This window comes from Lotus japonicus, chromosome 4, assembly GCF_012489685.1.
Source record: "Lotus japonicus ecotype B-129 chromosome 4, LjGifu_v1.2".
Taxonomy (NCBI): Eukaryota; Viridiplantae; Streptophyta; class Magnoliopsida; order Fabales; family Fabaceae; genus Lotus; species Lotus japonicus.
The window spans coordinates 24388399-24407817 of NC_080044.1; the positions used below are offsets into that span (position 1 = coordinate 24388399).

Consider the following 19419-nt stretch of genomic DNA (forward strand, 5'->3'; position numbering starts at 1 on the left):
ACCACTCTATTCGAAAAAAGATAACGTGGAGCGCAAGCGCTCTCGGCGGGAAACTAACTCCCGCCGACGAAAAAGGTCAGAGGGGGACGCGAGCGAAGAATTGGCAAAGTCACTCCTGGGGGCGACGGCTACGGAAAAAGACAGGGATGGCGAAGACGGAATCGACCCCCAGCACAACGTCAAAGGTCGGACCAAGTGGTATGAATATCACAACCTAGAAGGCCATAAAACCAGTGACAGTTTATCTCTGAGGGGCCAGATTAGGCAGTTGATCAAGGCGAGACAACCGCGGGTCGCAGGACATGGTTTAGACTGGGACAGCATGAAGCGAGTGCCGAATGTAAGAAACGAGAAGATGAACGTGGCGAAAGGGAAGGAAACAGAGGAAGACGTCTACGACAGGGGCGAGGCGATGGCCAGAGCGGTTAACACAATCGCAGGGGGCCTTTACGGCAGCAACATCACATCCCATGCAGATGACCCGCTGGTGATAACGGTAAGAATTAATGGTTTCAATGTGCAGAGGGTGCTTTTGGACCGAGGCAGCCCCGCATATATCATCTCCAGGGACGCATTCGAACGGTTGGGGCTTACAGACAAGGATCTGATACCATACACAGGAAACCTGGTAGGTTTCTCAGGAAAGCAGGTTCAGGCACGCGACTATGCAGAATTGGACACAGTTTTTGGAGAGGGCGAGGATGCCGAGCTTTTAAGGGTAAGGTATCTGGTCCTACAGGTTGTAGCAGTTTATGACGTCATCATAGGACGAGACACTTCAAGTCGCCTCCATGCAGTGACATCCACGCCCCACCTCGCGGCAAGGTATCCACTGCTCTGCGGGAGGAAGGGAAAAATAGCGATGGATCAGAAGGGGGCGATGAAATGTTGCAGCGATGGCATAAACTTGTATGGTAGGAGGGGAGCTGGCGAAGGACACAAGTGTCATGAGCCCGTGGAAACTGAAGGCGGGCACGAGCGTCTGGCTACACAAGGCCAGAGTGACGTGGGCAGGCGAGGAAAGCTGGACAGCAGAAAAGCGAATAAGATGAAGAAGGGGGAAAGCTTGGGCGAGGGGGCCCAGAAGGCAGGGCGAGTGAGATACTTTACTCATACAAGTAGCGAGTGGTATGGAGAGAGCTGGGACATGGATGCATCCAGAAGAGGCGTACTGGCGATCGAGCCTAGACTCACCTTTGAACACGAGCGGCGCCTGAGTCAGTTGGTAGAGGACAATGTTGACCTTTTTAGTTGGGAACGAAAGGAAACCACTTTCGGGGAGCTGTCCACATTCAGCCCACCCGCGCAGAAGGAAAGAGAGAGAGAGAAGAAGGGGCAGAGTTAAAGGCAGGAAAAAGGGAAATTCGCCGGCGAGCTAGGACTGAAGAAAAGGGGGAGGAAGAAGGGAAAGATAGCTAGTTGCGGTGTCGTCAGGATAAGAGGAAATGCGAACAACTAGAGGATAGGAGTAAGAGGCCAACGAAATCAGCTCGACGCATCAAGCAAGGTGACAAGGACGAGATACTGGGTACGATGCTCTGATCAAGGGAGCGGTCGCAAAGTGGGAATATGGCGAGGAAACAACCAAGAAACTAGGACTAAAAATAAAGATGCACTATTTTTCTCCAACACGAGAGTTTTTTAACGAGGCATCCCTTCATGTAAAATTTACGAAAATCAAATACAAAAGGATATTCTCAGCAATACTCCTAACTACTAACCCGAGACGGCAGCCTGGTGGGAAAAATTCCCTGAAGGTGGCGATCCCAACACGAACTTGATGTATGGAGATCGCTCCGGAAAGTCCGGCGCTGACCGTAGCCCCTGCATGCGACGTGTGCGGATAAGTTTCTTATCCAAAGAACCTCCCCGAAATATGGGCGAGTCAAGTCTCCCCGAAACACGGGCGAGCATTTTTAACTAGGCTGAAATTCTTGGGCAACCTATATGGCCATTGGGCCCCGAGCAACTGTAAGACTCCACCTAATAAGGCTGGAGGGGCCACACCTGCTCTTACGGGAAATATGCGTGTGAATAAAAGCCCCGGTCCAATACCGAGCGAAAGTCCTAGTTATACATGACACACTCTCAAAACTTTAAGCACTGAAAAACATGTGCTACGCGACAAGGAAACGAAAGGCGGAATTCATGGTGGCACCGCCCGTAATCACGGTGGCCCGTTCGCCTCGCCCGATTATGGCGACCAAGGCTGGGTGACCCGCTCGCCCCGCCCATTTATATATTCACTCGTTTTTATTTTTCCGTTCATTACTTATCTGCTCTCGCATTCATATCAACACATATATAGGGGCATTTATATATAAAACAAAAAAAAAACACTTTTATTCATAATTTTCTTATTACATTTTAAAATGGAGGATTTCTCCTCATAATCCTACATTGACGACGAAACTCTGCTTTTTCAAGCTCTAGGCGGTGTCGTTTGTACTCCAGTTGGACCAAGCTCTGGCAAACCACTTGCCTCTCAGGACCCTCCGCCATGGCTTCAAGTGCATCCTCCACCGCACGAACCTCAGCATAGTTGTCCAACTCCCGCTGGAAAAGGCCTTGAAGTTCCTCTACAAACCCAAGGAATCCTCTGAGAGTCGCGTCCATCTCTGGACTCAGCCCCATTCCTAGCAACTGATTTGTCAATTGGTAGACGCTTGGATCCTCCGGGTGCCTGACATTGAGGAACAGGTCCTCTTCATATGCCTTCCTCCTAAGCTCATTGATGCAACTCTCAACGGATGCCAATGTCGAATGAATTACAAGATGAAGATGCTCTGTGCAGACCGTTATGAGTTCTATGCTATTTATACACTAAGTTTAGTCTCCAGGAGTTAACGCCAAGGCAGTTTCTCGAGGAGTTTTCCTTGAGAAATGGTGCAACTCACATTAAAATCATAAGTATTCCTGGCCGGTGGTCAAGGGTAACCTTCCGTTGAAATCTGGGAAAGAGGTGTTTCAGGCACGAAGGTTTAGGACTCGTACGGTTCACAGCCGAGAGCTCGCACGGTTCGTAGCAGGAACGACGTCGGCGAGAAAGGAAAGCAGGAGTAAAAAGGAAAAATAAATGTATGGAAAGCTGGCGCGAAATGAAACGTAGCAAGACAGGGCACAAGCAAAATATAGGGCTTACATTAAAAGATAAGCCACAAAAAATAGATCGTAATTGCAAAATCAATCTAAGAACCGCTAACTTTCTTTGTTTCCTTCTACATCTTCTTCGTTTAGGAAACGCTTGGTGACAAAGCTTGGGCGTTCGTCGACACCAACCAACCTAGTGGGGGTAACATTTTTGAATGCTCCCATTTGGTGAAGATCGATCTGGGGATAGAGGTGCTGGACTTGGGCTTTGGCGAGGAAAAAGCCACGGCCGCGCTAAAAAACGGCGGAAGCAGCGGCGTCTGACCTCATTCTTTCCCCCAAGGCCTTCGCGTCGAGCTGAGCATGTGTCATCATCGTGGATAAAGCTTCATCCTTCTTCGCCAGTTCAGCACGAAGGTGTTCGAGTTCGGTCTCCATTGAGGAAAGGGCTTGATCCTTCGAGGCCACCAGGTCCACTTTCGCTTCAGATTCCTCCTGAGCCTCCTGCCGAAGCTTCACAAGGGCCTTCTCCAAATCAGAGATTTTTCTGTCTCGGAACTCCAGGCTGACTTCAGCACGGCTAGTTTGTTCGGCCAACTCTTTGGCAAACGAAGACTACTTGGCGTATAGTTGGGCGAGGAACGCCTTACGCTCCTCAACAAATCCAGCGTTGAGGGCGCGGAGGCGCGCCACCTCTGATCGCAACACCTCGGCATCCTAGGCGGACTGCTTATAATGATGAAAAGCGTGGAACGCTATCACCAATGCCTTCTGAAACCCTGTCCAAGCCTTGCTGCTTGACCACTTCGTCCATCCTCGCAACTTGCACTGGCGTTAGGGACAAGGAATATGGAGGCTCTCGATTTGCAAAGCCCTGGGGCGAGGCGGGGCTATGATTGGGCGGTGAAGCATTAGCAGATGGCATTAAGTTTTGACCAGGAGGCGGTAGGATTACTTTCGCACTGAGGGGAGGCTTGTCGACGGAATCACCCCAAGCGCGAGGTGAGGAAACCGGAGTCGCCAATGAAGGTTCGCTGGGCTGGTTCGGCTTGGGAGTCTCCTCAGGCCAGCGAAAAGCTGCGGAGATGACATGATTTCTTTACCCGCCGGAAGACGATGTAGCGGCCACGGGGTGTGGTCTGTTTGGGGACGGGCGAGAGTCTCCTCGTCGAGAGGCCTCTTTCCACTCACTTTTAACAGGGACGTTTTGTCGCCCTTCAGGTTGACTCGGGGGGGGGGGGGCACGAGACGTTTCCTTTCTTCTCAAAGGCGGCCAGAAGGCCCTCGCTGACTTGGCGTATTTTTTCTGAAGCAAAGAGCGGCAGGGGTAAGCTAGCAGAAAGCGGGAAAAACGGAGTAGGTAGTGAGAAAAGATTTACTGATTACACGAGTGCAGTTCAAAACCGGGAGTCTAGCCAGGAAGCTGATGACAGTTTCGTCCTCAGGGGTCAGGGAGTCCTCGGGCGAGTCAATTACTTGGCGCACTTCCTGGGTCCAGTAGAGGGGAAATCGGGCGGTGTCGTCCCTATGGGTAAAAACCTCGGGATACTCGTGGGACACCACGACCCTGAAGAACATCCGAGCCAAATCGACAGCAATGCTGGGCCAAAAAGGGTTGAAGCGTTGACGCTCGGGTCTGGCTTCCAGGGAAACCCAGTTACGTGGCGGCGACGGCTGGGCGGACACGCGATAAAAATAGAAGAAGTGGGAGGGTTCAGGCTCTTGCTGAATCACATCGCAAAGGATTTCAAAGCATCGTAGGAAAGCCCAACTGTTGGGGTGAAGTTGGCTAGGAGCGACATTGATGCTGTGAAGCACGAAGCATATGAAGGGGGAAAAGGGAAACCTAATTCCCAAACTGGTGAACATGTATCCATACACATAAAAGAAGTGGGGAACACCCACGTGGTTGTCTTGGGGACGGAGCCAAGGACGTTCGGCGGTTGTGCACACGCTGTAACTCATGAGGTTGTCAAGAGGTTTCTCATGGTAAAACCCACCGGATTCTGAAGAAATTTCGCAAATGGATGACCACTGATCCAAGCTGGATGGTTGGTTGGGCATCGTCCCGGCGGGCAGGGCCCTAACGGCGGGAACCGGCAAGGATTCCCAGGTTCTCGTTCGGAAGGCAACGATGTCTTTCTCTTCAATTGGAGCTCCCTCTGGGGGGGCAGATCAACAGGAGGAACGCACCGCAGAGGAGTGGCGACGGTGACATTACGCTTGGAATTTCTGGTTTGGCGCTTTGGCGTCATTATGAAAAGGGTGCAAGAAGTGAAGGTTACTCTGATGCTGTGAAGGTTCACCGGAAGAAAGGCGGTGCGAGGGAAGTCGCAAAAGCTAGAGCAATGAACTGTGGAAAAGGTTCACGCAAGATGGGAAACAAGATTGTAATCGTGAAAGGGTTAGAAGAATGGGTAGGACAACGCCTTTGTAAACAGGAAATATCGTTTAGAAGGAAACGTGTGAAGAAAAGCTAAGGGAGGTTGTTGTGAAACGTGGAGGAAAAGTGGGGAATCGTGCCCCATGACGTCAGGAAATGATATGATGGTAGCTGCAGGATTTTGGGGAATGGAGAGGACGCATTAAATGAAAAGGTGCAACGGTTGAAGTTGATTGGTTTAAATTTAAATTGTCAGCATCAAGGTCTCTTATGTTTAGCGTTAGTTAGTTTAGCATTAGTTAGTTTCTTACGTCCATCGCCTTGTCTCTTTTGTTTAAAGACACACTTAACTCTCATGCTTCGAGCTCAGTGTCTTGTGGACTGGGCGAGACCCCAGGGTCCCTCGCCCAGGGACGCTGGCTTAGGGCGAGGAGTGCATCAGGGACTTGGGCCTTTGTCCGGAGGCCCAACTGGCCCATTGGGATGATTTAGAGGCGCTAGGCCCAACTCCCCCACCTATAAATAAATGACGGTTACCAATTGTAAGGGACTCTTAGCCCATTTGTGCAATAACAAGCTTGAAATTCAGTTACTTTCTCTCTCTAAGCGGTTACACTCTCACTTCTCTCTAAAAATCTCACATCACGTTCCTTGCATCTTAGGTACTATACCTCATCTCAATGTTCATGATCTAAGGAACAGACACGAATGATGCTCAAAGTGGAAGGGTTTTAAAACGTTTTGAAGTTCAACTTTTGTTCTTTGCAAAACGATCCTTAAATTGTACACTAATTAAACCTTAGCCCTTTTAAAACCACTTGATTACAAAAAGGTCCTTTAACGTTTAAGGAATGTCTTTTTGGTCCTCAAAGAACCTCTTAATTTCAAACCATTCTACCAACAATTAATTAATTACAAACAATTCCGTACATTTCTAAATAACTAAAAACAGATCCTTAGACATATTGCAAATCAAAACAGGTCCTTAGAATTTTTTTAATTAAAAGCATATCCTCATACTTTTCTAAAACTTTCACTTTTAGATCCCTAACTCCAAACAAGGATTTGTCAATCCAAAACCAAGTTCCTAAAACAATTCCAACCCTAAAACCAAGCATGAAACCCGCAACTAAAATCAACAAAATACAAGCAATGCTTTTCGTTTCAAATCAACATCACACAAGGTTTCAAAACATACCCAAACAATGTTTTTTTAAACAAATAAATCAAACACCAAATCATTTGAATAGGTTCCACCATCCTCGTGCACTAAAGAAGTTTTGTTTCCAAAACCTTTCATACCATGGACTAGCCTTCATCACCCAAATCAAAACCGACAAAAACCTTTCAAAAAAAATCCAGTTTTCAATAACTCATAAGCTCAAGAACAAAATTTTCCTAAAAACATAAAGCCGTAAAAACATACATGCGAAACTCGCGAATCACCATCAGTAAGACAAGTGGTAACCTTGGCTTAGCTCAAGTGGTAGAAGCTAAGGGATATGCTAAGCGAATCACCATCGATGATATGATTGTGAAAACAAAAAGTACAGGGGATTACATTGACGATTTTGTAGTGGTATTTAATAAATTAAGGAAGTACAATATGAAGCTAAACCCTAAAAAATGTGGTTTTGGAGTGACGGCAGGAAAATTCTCAGGTTTTATGTTAACCCAACAAGGAATTTAATAAGTGCAAGATCGTTTTAGAGGTGAAAAACCCTAATTTTGTGAAGGAAGTACAAAATTAACCAGGAAGCTAGCCACCATTACGAGGTTTTTGGCAAAGTCTTCACAACGAGCTTTGCCCTTATACCACTTTTTGAATAAAGGGTAAGATTTCCAATGGAATGAGAAATGCGAGAAGGCACTCATCAACTTGAAGAATAGCTCACAACTCCTCCAATTCTATCTCGTCCTGACCCGGGCGATACTTAGGTCATGTATTTAGCATTCTATGAGGAAGCATTCAATGTCGTTCTAGTCAGGGATACGACTGAGGGGTACCACCCAATTTACTTTGTCAGCAAAGTGCTTCAAGGGCCAGAGGTCAGGTACCAAAAGCTAAAAAAAATAGTTTCTTGGCTCTAGTATTTAAGATAGTATTTTCAAGCACAACAAATTTTGTTCTAACATATGTGCCCATAAGACAAGTGATCCCCTAGTCATATTTGGCATGAAGAATGGCAGCTTGGTTGATAGAGTTGTCTGTGTATGAAATAACCTATGAACCGAGACAAACACTCAAGACCCAAGTGTAGGTTTACTTTAGAAATGGCGCACGAGGGAGGTCTGAAAAAGAAAGACAAGTAAAATTCCTGACCTTTTTATCAATAGGGGAGGATAGGTTTGCTCAGACCCTTTTCTCCTACGGTCGGGAAAGTAAAATTTCTTGTTGTAGCGGTCTACCATTTTACCTAGTGGGTAGAAGCTGTAACATTGGCTACAATCACCTCTGCTAAAATTCAAAAGTTCTTTTACAAGAATATAATTTGCAAATTTGGTATTCTATAATCAATAGTAACAGATAATGGAACTTGGTTTACTGATAAGGGATCCGAAAAAGTGTTGCAAGATTCAAATATCAAGAAACACTTAATCTAGGTGGAACATCTGCAAACAAATGAACAAGTCGAGGAAGCCAACAAAGTGATTTTAAAGGGGATGCAAAAGAAGCTTCAAGACAGCATTAGCTAGGTAGAATATCTTGGCTATGTCTTGTGGGAAAATAGGACAACCCTAATAAGGAAACTCTTTGTCTTAAGGAGACAAAGAAGTTATAAGAAATCCATTCAAGTAATGAAATCTCTTTGTCTTAATGAAGATGGACAAAGAAAATCTGTTAAAGGAATGCAATTCCAAAAATATATGGCAAAGAGCAAGCGATCCATTAAAGGAATTTAGTCTTTTCATCGACATAAAGAAAGGAGAAAGCAATTCATTCAAGGAATGCAAATTCCTTTCTAAGACCAAGAGGTAAAAATTTAATTCAAATTTGAGTAGTTATCATTAATAAATTTTTGATTTATTGAAGGACTTATTGTTTGTTACAAAATGCGATCTTTATTCAATGAACAGAGCATAAAAGAGTCTTAATTTTGATATCTTTTTTCTTTTCAATGACTGAGTTTTCAACTTTCTTTCTCTTCTTTTTCTTGGACTCAAGGAGATCAAGAAGAACTTATTCCTTTCTAATTAGACTTTCAATTTTCTTAAGGGCGATAAGAACTTCTTCTTGAAGAGTAGCAACCTTTTGACTATGTCTAAATATCTTGAACTTTATGGCACTAAGGTCTGTAGTTGAGAGTTTTTGAGAAAAAATATAAACCATACCAATGAGCATAAACACATGTTAATGAGTATCAGGTATTGAGTAATAGTTCTGATAAGCATATAATCTTGCACTTAAGTGAAAAGGAGAGAGAGGAGATTTTCTACAAGTTTAAGATATGGAGAGAGAGGAGAATATAATATCAGGGTCCTAACAATAATTAACAAAACATTATCAGGGTCATTTTTTGCACATTGCGTAATTTGGGACCAAAAGTAAAAGAAATTAACTTTAATAATTAGAAAATAAAATAAACTTGCAAACCTCGCATAGTGGATCACAAAACCCTTATGTAATGTTGCACAAAAAGAAAGTTGAGCAAATTATATGGACCCGAATGTTATGTAAAAAGTACAAAATAAAGCAAAAATAGTTTTAGTTACATTTTTGCTTATGCTCAAGTTCAATGGGGCAAATGAGACCGACTTTATTTTCCAATGCACAAAAAAAAAAAGAGACGAACTCTTTCTAAAGTTTCCTGCATAAAATTAACCTGAAGCTGGCATAGAAGCCAAAATGTCTGCAACTACAAGAGGTTCAGCTTGAGAAGACACCTCCTCGATCCAAACCAAATCGGCGAAAGAGGAGGCGTTCTTAGCCATAAAATCAGCAACCGCATTGTCATCACGGCGAACAAAAACAAGAGAAACAACATCAAAAGTATTACATGCAAAAAGACACTCTCTAACAACATAAACTAAATAAGAACGACCATCCGGTGGCTTCTTCCACCTCTGAAATAACTGGAGACAATCCGTCTCAAAACAAACCCAATGATCTTAAGTTCAAACGCTGCATACATCGTTCTATCATGTTTTGAATGATAACAATTTTCAGGGAATTTAAATGAAATACTCAAACACTCAAAGTGATTTTCTTTTTCAGGAAATATCTTTCATGGAATCACATCCCCATCGTCTAATGACAAAGTACAAGACTACAAGCAAAGCTAAACCAAGTCAAGTACAAAAGAAAGTCAAAGCAGCACGGCAGACACGAGCTCGGTAAAAGACAAATATGTGGATCGTCTGGCCAATAGAAGAAAGAGAAAGAGCTTCAAGGCAAACTTCCTAAGAAAAGAGGAAGTCTATTCTACTACATCCTCTGAACGAGACGAGAAGAGTCAAAGTGTCAAGAACAGAAGATCAAAAAGATGAAAAAAGACAAAGCATCATAAATAGAAGATGAAGAAGAATCAAAGCGTCAGAATAAGCAATGCAATGAAGATCAATGCCAGTAGATCGTCTAAGAAGATTTTAGTCATTGAAGATCAGCATCGTCTATCTCAAGTAAAGAAAGTGCATTGTCAGAAGAAGAAGGAGCGGCATATTCAAATTTTAATCCTCTGACAATCAAGAATAGAAAGCATGTGCAAGCAATCACGTGACATCTCACAAAGCACATTCATCTAGGAAAATGATTACAACGTTGTCAACATCATTTCCTCTTTCTCTCTTGCAAGGACTAGAAAAAGGTTCGAAGTGCTACCAACTACTGACATAGATACACATTGTAGCAACCAGTCTCCATCAAAGAAGTACAAGGCATTAAATGCACCTGATGAGAAGACCGTTTGATCTAAGGACTAGTTTTCAAGTTGCTCTACACGCTCCAACAGCTCTCAACACATCTATGGAGAACTTGAAATATAAAAGGACGACTTGAAGATATTCATACTTGAGAAAATAAAGCTACAACTTTTCATCTGAATTATTTTCTTCAAAGTGCTCAAGAGTAAAATCCTTTCAGCCTCCAAGAGAAGAACCACAAAGCCAAATATTTTATCCAACCTTCTCTAGAGCTAGAACACAAAGTATACCTTAGAGTCAAATCTCATCAAAACACTTTGTAGTTCATTGTACTGAAAAAGTCTACAATCTCTCTTGTAATTGAGAACTCTGTAGAACCAGACGATCTTGAAAAAGATCAAAGGAGAAGTCCTTATAAACTTGTTAGGAGGAGTCCTTATAAACTCGTTCGGAGGAGTCCTTATAAACTCACTAGGAGGAGTCCTTATAAACTCGTTAGGAGGAGTCCTTATAAACTCGTTAAACGAGAAGTCATTGATACTTGTTAGTGAAAATCTTGGTTAAGTCAAGGACTGGGCATAGCCCCATTGTTTGTGGGTGAACCATGATATATTATTGTGTGCTTCTTGTCTATTTATTTACCGCTTTTATATCCGTTGCATTAAAACGATTGCGAAAAATATTTTTAAACTTATATTCCTTTGAAAACTCATATTTAAAGGGAACACAATTCAAACCCCCGTTTCATGTGGTACTTTTATGATATTAGACGAAACCCAAGTTGTGAAGCTAGAACCATAGCCCAACGAAGAGCTACCGCCTCCGCTAAAACCGCCGAAGAGGCAGCCAAAGGAAAAGTAGTCGTCGATGCCATAACCAGCCCATATCGTTGTTCCTCGTGATATTCTGGCAACCGTAGGACAAATGTTCTACCAGATGTCTAAGACATTTAGACATCTTGTATAACATTATACAAATCACAGCAAACAATTAAGCAAGTATAAGGACAAAAACACTAAAATCACACAAGAGATTGTTAACCCAGTTCGGTGCAAAATCACCTATGTCTGGAGGGTTTTCACCCGAGAAAGATAATCCACTATTATAGAGAAATTGTACACAAAAGGTCTCATCAGAACTGCCCCAGTTCAACTACCTTTTCTACCTATCTCTACCCGTGGCTTATTACTTAGTCCTCCCCCTAAGTATGAGAGCCCCTCTCACTTTCGCACTCACGATCACTGCCACAGTAATTGAACTCTAACAAGAGTACAAAGACAGATCTGAAGATCACACAACTAACACAACTCTTAGCTTACAACAATGGTGTCAAGCTGCTAAGAGAACACACAGTATGAACTAAATAAACCCTAATACAAAAAGCACGGAGAGCACCTAGCAACTAGGTCTTAGGTCTTCATAAGTAGTAGTCTTCCAAGTCTTGTCTTCGTTGGGCTTGAAAGTACACAGAGTCCACACACAATAACAGAAAGTTGTTTCAGAAACAAACTAGTAACATATCTGCACAGAATCTTCAAACCGTGATTTAAGGTGCGGACAAAAACTTCCACAATTAACTCCAAATCAAACCCTTTTGAACCGGATTTGACAACATTTAATATCTCCCTTGACGGCGCACAGAAGCTTCCAACAATAACCCTAACTTGATCACAAAGTAATTAATACAAAGCTTCACAAAATCTGCCAAGTAACAGAACATCTCCCAGGGACAAATGTCATAGCACGATGTTACAACATCTTGTCCAACAACTTGGCACACACATACATTAGCTAAAATGCAGACAATCATAACAAAGGAACAACACCTCGCCACCATACGAGCACCCGTGTGTCCCTCTTTGAAAGCACCATCAAAGTTGATCTTTATAGGACCATGACTAGGCCGAGTCCATCTCACAAGCTGATTAGAAGGCGGACTTGTTATTGCCACCGCTAGGGAATACACCGGAGAAAGTTGAAACGCCCGCCGGAGAACCATGTCGCAAGAGAAAGCCCTCTCCTCAAACACCTGCTGATTACGAGCTTCCCATATGACATAGGAATGCGTTTTCCATCTTTCAATCGTCTCCGAATCTACTTAATTCTCAAGTGATGGGCTCTTCGATATGTAGACAAAAAATGAAAACGAGCTAATATTTATGTATTAAAAACGGCTAATACTATACGTTTCCTAAAACATCATGAGAAGAAAATGCTAAAAAAAATTCATGAATTAATTAAAAAACTATGGAAAACTACCGATTCATTGCCTTTAATGTTTTTGGTCAAGATATGATACATCATTATTCTAATTTAGGAGAGGAAAATGATAGAAATTCAGTATGAGTACAAAATCACAAATAGGTTAAAAATTAGTTTGTTAAAAACAGTAAGTGTGAAAACCTACAAATTTATTGTTTAAAATTTTAGGTCTAGATGGGGTATCATTATTCTAAAATATGAGAAATTTTTTTGGTTTAGAATGAGTTTATTAAAAATAATACAGCGTAAAAACCTATATATTCATTGCCCTTAAGATTTTAGGTCAAGATATTGTCTCGATTGCTATTCTTCTAATCTATCTCTATACACCATTAGTAGACTCATCCCTCTTCTTCGTGAACATTCATATTTAAGTAAGGACTTAACATATATGGTGCCACCTAATATGCACCACTTTTTAGTGGTGCAACCTTGCACCACTATACCAATTGTCAATTTTACCCCTGTTAAAAAAAATTATTTTATAAAAAGAAAAAAATATTGGTATTACCGGGTGGATTTTGATGGGATTAATTTTTTGAACAGAGGTAAAATGGACAATTAACATAGTGGTGCAAAGTTACACCACTAAAAAGTGGTGCATATTAGGTTATGCGCCAACACATGGAAATTATACTTATAGAGTTTATAAAAGAAACACAAGTCCACAATAATTTCTCTATAAATCACCATCATGTCTTTGCAAAAGCCAAGAGGTAGCATTGGATTGAAACATATAAAAGACAAAGAAACCTTGTGAGTTTCTCCACTCTGAAAACATTATAAACTTAAAAAGAGCTTAGCCCATAAAAAAGACCGGGCCCAAGCTCTTTCTCTGTATCTCCTCACTGAAACCTCTATACCTACCACCAAGGTTCAATTTCACTGTACAGACAAGTTTCATAGACAAACTGAAATCCCTCCTCAACACTACTAAGATGAAGAAGCAACAAGAGCAGTAACATTTAGTAATGCAATCCATTGCCATTGCCATTGCAATTTCCATTTGCATATTCTGCTCTAAAAGCTGGTTTTGTTGGAGTTCCATTCTGGTATGTTTTGGCTGCTGCTGATATATCATTTCCTACTCCATTTGAATAGTGATGTACAGCATCCAGTTTTCCACATGCTGCTCCAATAAACCCTGCATTGACATGATAATTAAGTAATCAAAAGCTGCATAACAGAATCAAAAAATTGTTTGTTATCCTATTATAAATTTGTTGAGAAGTCTCATATTGACTAGACATGGCCAAATAACCCTCTATATAATAAACTTTCAATTCATTGATAACCAAAAACTTAATATATATACAATTGCATCGCATTGACTAGAAAATGCATCCAGAACCAAAACACTATATGGATAATGTTGTTTTCTTTGTGTTTGATGATGTAGCTAGTGAAAGTGAAATGTATGAAAAGCAAAGTTCATATGGATAAAATCAAATAATTATTTTTCCCCCTGTTTTATGTCTTTAGAAATGATTAATGGTGGAGTGAGCTGCATTAATAGTTGTCTTGATCCTGAGGCACACTTAACAAATTTTACATTGTATGCTGGAATTTAAGATAAAAGGACGAACAATGGATTTTCTAATGCATCATCTCGGTTTCAATGGATAAGAAAATTGATTGTTGAAATAGCATCTAGCTATTATAATCTAATTTTCCACTGGAAAGCAAACAGAAAATAAGGACCAAAGAACATTGAAGATCAGATATGAAAAGATAGTAAATTGTATAGTCAACTTGGATGAAAAACACATAAATTTATCACATAAATTACCGAAAAACACTGGAGAAGGTTTTCCTGGTCTTGATTTAAACTCAGGATGGAATTGAACACCAACAAAATAAGGATGATTAGGCAGCTCAACAATCTGTTAACATTCAAACACAAACAATAAATCAATAATTCAGAAATACATCATGTTAATGTTTGTACTTATTCAAAAACTGAAAAGAGAATGTCTATACCTCCATGCGTTGACCAGTTTCATCCTTCCCAGTAAAAGAAAGACCAGCATTTTCAAGGCGAGCCACCACATCAGGATTCACCTGCATATGATGCGCGAGATCATTTTCCGTTCCATTCAAATTCACATGATAATTTTATGCATGACAATGCAATATACCTCATATCTATGCCGATGTCTCTCATCAATGAAGCTTTTGCAGCCATATCTAAGAGAGGCAGAAACCTAATTAATCTCATCCACTAAAAGTATATGTTTATCCATTTTCATGCTAAATATAATATATCAAGTCATTTACAGTGTTACTCTTATATTTCTCTGCATAAAAAACAAAAACAAATGTCTTCAGAAATATTCAATGGAGTAATAACACTTACAATTTTGCAGTTTTGCATTCCTTGGTCTGGAAAAAAGTCCTCCGAGATCCGAGGCGCATGGTGCCCCCCATGTGTGTTTTTGATCCCTATACAAAACAGTTCAAACGAATCACAAATGGGAAAAAATGAAACATGATTGATATACTATCTTCTTAGCATCAGAACGAGATAACTCATAATATAGACACACCTCAGGCATAAATATGACATAAGGGCTTTTGGTTTTCGGATCAAATTCAGTGCTAGCAGCATCATGTACTCCAAGAACAGATCGAGCAAACTCCAAGACAGCGATTTGCATTCCAAGACAAATGCCGAGGAATGGAATTCTGTTTTCACGAGCATACTTAACCGCAACCATTTTTCCTTGCACACCTCTATCTCCAAAGCCTCCAGGAACAAGAACACCATCAGCACCCTGAAAGAAAATATTAGTTAGATAATAAGCATAGCAAGTTCTTGGAACTAAAGAGAGAATTTTATTTTGAGATCATAGGTGAAACCTTTAATAGCTTCCATGCTGCCTTATAAGCATCATGATTCTGCAACAATTAATAATAACATATAGATGAAGTTGCTATTATGAAGAATACTTAATAAAACTTGATTGTAACATGATATTGAAGATTTGATGTAACCTCTTTTGCGGTTTCCTCTTCAAGGTCGGTAGCTGAAACCCAGTCCACAAGAAGTTTCTGGTGCCATCCAACAGAAGCATGAACTAAGGCCTGAAAGTTAATATTAAAGGTGTCAAGCTTAATTTTATGCAGTTATGATTAAGCAATATATTGTTCAGACATACTGAAGATAAAGTAAAAGCTAGCTCCACCTTTAGAATAGAGAGATAGGAATCTGAAAGGCATGTATATTTCCCCACCAAGGCTATACGAACCTGCCATGTTTAAAGAACAATAACATATGTAACTATCATGAACAATCATGGATAATAAAATTGAGATTTGCTTTGGACTACCCACTGGTTCATGAAGCATATCACAGGATTCAGCTCTCCTAGTCCATTCCTTTAAATCTGGTTCTTGAGTCATTCTGTACATACAACAAACCGCCACTTAAGACTACCAGAAAAATCAGAAAGGATAGAAAATTCTTTGTATCTGTTTAGTTGAGTCCAGAAAACAGAGCAAATAAAGAGTGAGTTAGTGAACTTACCCTTTGAGGTTCAGCACTTTGAATATTGCTTCATGAGCCTTCTGATCCTGGACCAGAAGAAGATAAGATGTAAGAAAGGGTACCTGAAAATAACTTTATTTGAAGTTTGGAGTTTGAGATGAAACTTACTCTTAAAAGCAAAGGAATGTGCCAGATGTTAGGAACATCATAGAGAGTAATTATGTTTTCACCCTGGAAATAGGCAGCTTCAGATATAAAACTCTTGCAAAACAGAAGCACTCATTAAAAATCATATACAGCAAAATAGACTTATCCTCACCGGAATTAGGCAAAATTGGGAGAGTTTCCCCTTTGCACTCTCATCAAGTACCTGGAAAAACAATTGAGTTTCAGAATACAAACTTAAAAAAGTAACAATTAAAAACAGTATCTAAAAACAATAGAAAATATACATTTATCTTCATTTGTGCATCTATTATTATGTGCTAGTGTCCTATGTTTTGCTTAGTGCATATTTGTGCACATTTGAAACCAAAATCACGGTGGACAGCCATAAGAGCTAAAAGAAGCTGCTTCTGTCCACTCTGATTTTTTTCCAATGTGGTATTCCACTGTGTTTCCAAACATGCAAAGAGAGACCAACCGTGGTGCTGCGGCAAGCCAAGATATGTGGAGTCAGCCCTTGACCTCTTAGTCCACGAACACTATGCTGAGTTGGTTTTGTTTTCTGTAAAGAGAATTTTCTATGTTAGGTCATAAAGTAAATCACCAAAGGGCATTCAGAATTGTAACTCCTCAATGTACATTCACACGGATTCGGAGACATAAAATCCAACCGATGCGAAGAATTGAATTGAGCAAACACCCGTTTACATTCACCCGACATTTAAACAAACACATACAAGGTATTACCTGTTCACCCACAACATTCAAAACAGGAACAAGACTGACATGAACTGCACAAAAGTTGCCAGCACCTGCAAATGAGAATCACATAAAAATGAAATTAATGAACATATTTACACATCATATATTCACCAAAAACACACTTTACCAACAAATCCAGCATTCTCACTCACCAACTCTGTATGAGAATTGTCCTAATGCCTGAATAAATGGCATGGACTCAATATCCCCTGCATCCAGATCAAGGGAAATTCTTAGAAATTCACATAAAAAAGTGAAAAGTGAAGAAATTTTTCAAAAGTGTTGTTATTTTACCTATGGTTCCACCTAATTCTATGACACACACATCAGCTGGACCTGCTTTTCCATCAACCGGTATGTGGGCCACCCTCTCTATCCACTCTTGAATAGCATCAGTGATATGAGGGACAACCTAAATTGAAAATTACATGAAAATAATAATAAATCAGGACCAAATATGAAAAAAAAAATTATTATCATACAAAAACACATAACATGATTTATCCAAAAAAAAACACAGAACATGATTTGGCAGCAAGACCTGGACAGTTTTTCCCAGATAGTCTCCTCTTCTCTCCTTCTCAATTACATACTGTTGTGATAACCAGGAAAATGAAAATTAAAGTTAGAGTCTTAGAGATGAAGAGTTATTTTTTTCTGGTTAATTTGTAATGATCTTCAAAATCTGTCATAGGAAAGAACTTGCCTGGTAAATTTTCCCAGTAGTTATGTTGTTATCACGGGTCAACTTGATATCCATAAAGCGCTCATAGTTTCCAAGATCCAGGTCCACCTTTGGACAAAAAGAGAGTCAAGATTCACAATTTTCCAAAGGCACTGCTTTTGATATAATTTTCTGATAATCTCTGAGAAAATTGCATAAAGTTGGCACAAAAAATTTCTCTCATTTTCTTTCTCCTTCAAAAAACGTGTTTATTTTTTTTTATTTTTATCCTTCAATTGTTTTTGGGCATTTCCTTAAAATCAAAATAAATGATGAATTAGTGAATCAGAGCTAGTGGTGGTGTATGTACCTCACCACCATCATCCAACACAAAAACTTCTCCATGCTCAATAGGGGACATTGTTCCAGCATCTGTGTTCAAGTAAGGATCTGAATCACAAAGAAACAAAAAATCAGAATGCAACCCATCATAGGATATGAAGAAACAGGGCTGATAAGCATGATTTTTGTCAAAAAATCGTGTTAGGCCTAACTCTACCAGAAAAGCTATTGTGGAGATAAAAATGGGTTTACCCCGTATATATAAAGACTTATTTGATTATATCTCTCGTCAATGTGAGACTAAAACCACAAAGGCGAGAAGAAGAGTTAAGTAAAGTTAAGAAACCAAAGGGTCTGTGTCTAAGAAGAAGAAACAAATCTAGACAAACAAAAAAAATTAACTGGAGGTTGTTTGAGAGAGAAACAGAGACTGTTGAAAATTCATGTTTTGAAGGATAAAAAGAATGTGTGCTTTATTCCAAAAGGTGAAAAAGAGAAAGAAATGAACAAACCAATTTTGATAGCAGTGACTCGGAGTCCACAAGCTTGGAGAAGCAAGCCAATACTACTGGCAGTGACACCTTTGCCGAGGCCACTAACAACTCCTCCAGTTACAAGAACGTACTTCATTTTTGTTAGTTGTTAAGCTTCCTTAATCCCCAAACACTCCACAATGAGAGTAAAACACAGCGAAAATATAGTGTTAACTCTGAAACACAAAGAGCAAACTGAGAGAAAGAGAGAATGAGTATAAAAAAGCAACACTGAATCTCTCTGGGGAACTTTAATTTGGTTAAGTTTGAATGACAAAGACGCAGGGTGGAAGAGTACTAGTATGAAGAAAGTTGAAGATGGGATTGGCCACCACATGAGCTGCTTTTATATATAGCATTCTGCTAAGAGAGAGAAGATTAAAAAATTTATTTGAATTTTATTATTTTACATCGCAATTGGCGCAAATAAATGCTAAATGTCTTTTTTTTAGATACATTTTTTGGTCTATTCAAAAAAAAAAAATACATTTTGGTCTAGATAAGAGGAAATTATATAATATGCAATTAATGCTATATGTCTTTTTTATATATTATATAATATTAAATTATATAGTATTATATTATATTATATTATATTATATTTAAATTATATATTATAAATATATAATATAATATAGATATATATTGTATAATTTACAATACTTTATAGATATTATAAATACTATCTATTATACAATTTAAAAAAGATAAATAGTATGTAAATATTATTTAAATAATATATAACTATAAAATATTATTTAATATTATAGGTATAAGATATATAATAATATACACCCTCCGGTCACATATATAAGCAAAAAAGACACTTTAGGTTCAGTTCATTCATTTAATGAATGTATCTAGTCATTAT

At 39.9% G+C, this 19419-nt stretch overlaps 1 protein-coding gene across 1 annotated transcript; it reads right to left on the bottom strand.

Annotated features, from left to right (window-relative positions):
* Positions 1–13259: 13259 nt before the first annotated feature.
* LOC130713759 (uncharacterized) lies at positions 13260–18862 on the bottom strand. Its single transcript, XM_057563554.1, has 21 exons — positions 18528–18862; positions 18044–18123; positions 17716–17802; positions 17551–17601; positions 17304–17421; positions 17162–17218; positions 16995–17059; positions 16726–16809; positions 16402–16452; positions 16251–16313; positions 16122–16168; positions 15929–15998; positions 15781–15843; positions 15590–15679; positions 15455–15493; positions 15142–15369; positions 14952–15037; positions 14734–14782; positions 14576–14656; positions 14385–14478; positions 13260–13739 (listed from the first exon to the last, which is right to left on the bottom strand). Exons 1-21 carry the CDS (start codon positions 18643–18645, stop codon positions 13561–13563), a joined length of 1800 nt encoding a protein of 599 aa, XP_057419537.1. The 5' UTR covers positions 18646–18862; the 3' UTR covers positions 13260–13560.
* Positions 18863–19419: the final 557 nt, after the last annotated feature.

Bases quoted from the DNA above. Each gene is read 5' to 3' on its own strand.
- LOC130713759 (XM_057563554.1), bottom strand. From the start codon at position 18,645: ATGAAGTACGTTCTTGTAACTGGAGGAGTTGTTAGTGGCCTCGGCAAA. The intron at 17,060-17,161 runs GTGAGTGAGAAT...TCTCATTTGCAG, and splicing joins ACAATTCTCATACAGAGTTG to GTGCTGGCAACTTTTGTGCA. The intron at 15,494-15,589 runs GTTACATCAAAT...TAATTGTTGCAG, and splicing joins AAGAGGAAACCGCAAAAGAG to AATCATGATGCTTATAAGGC.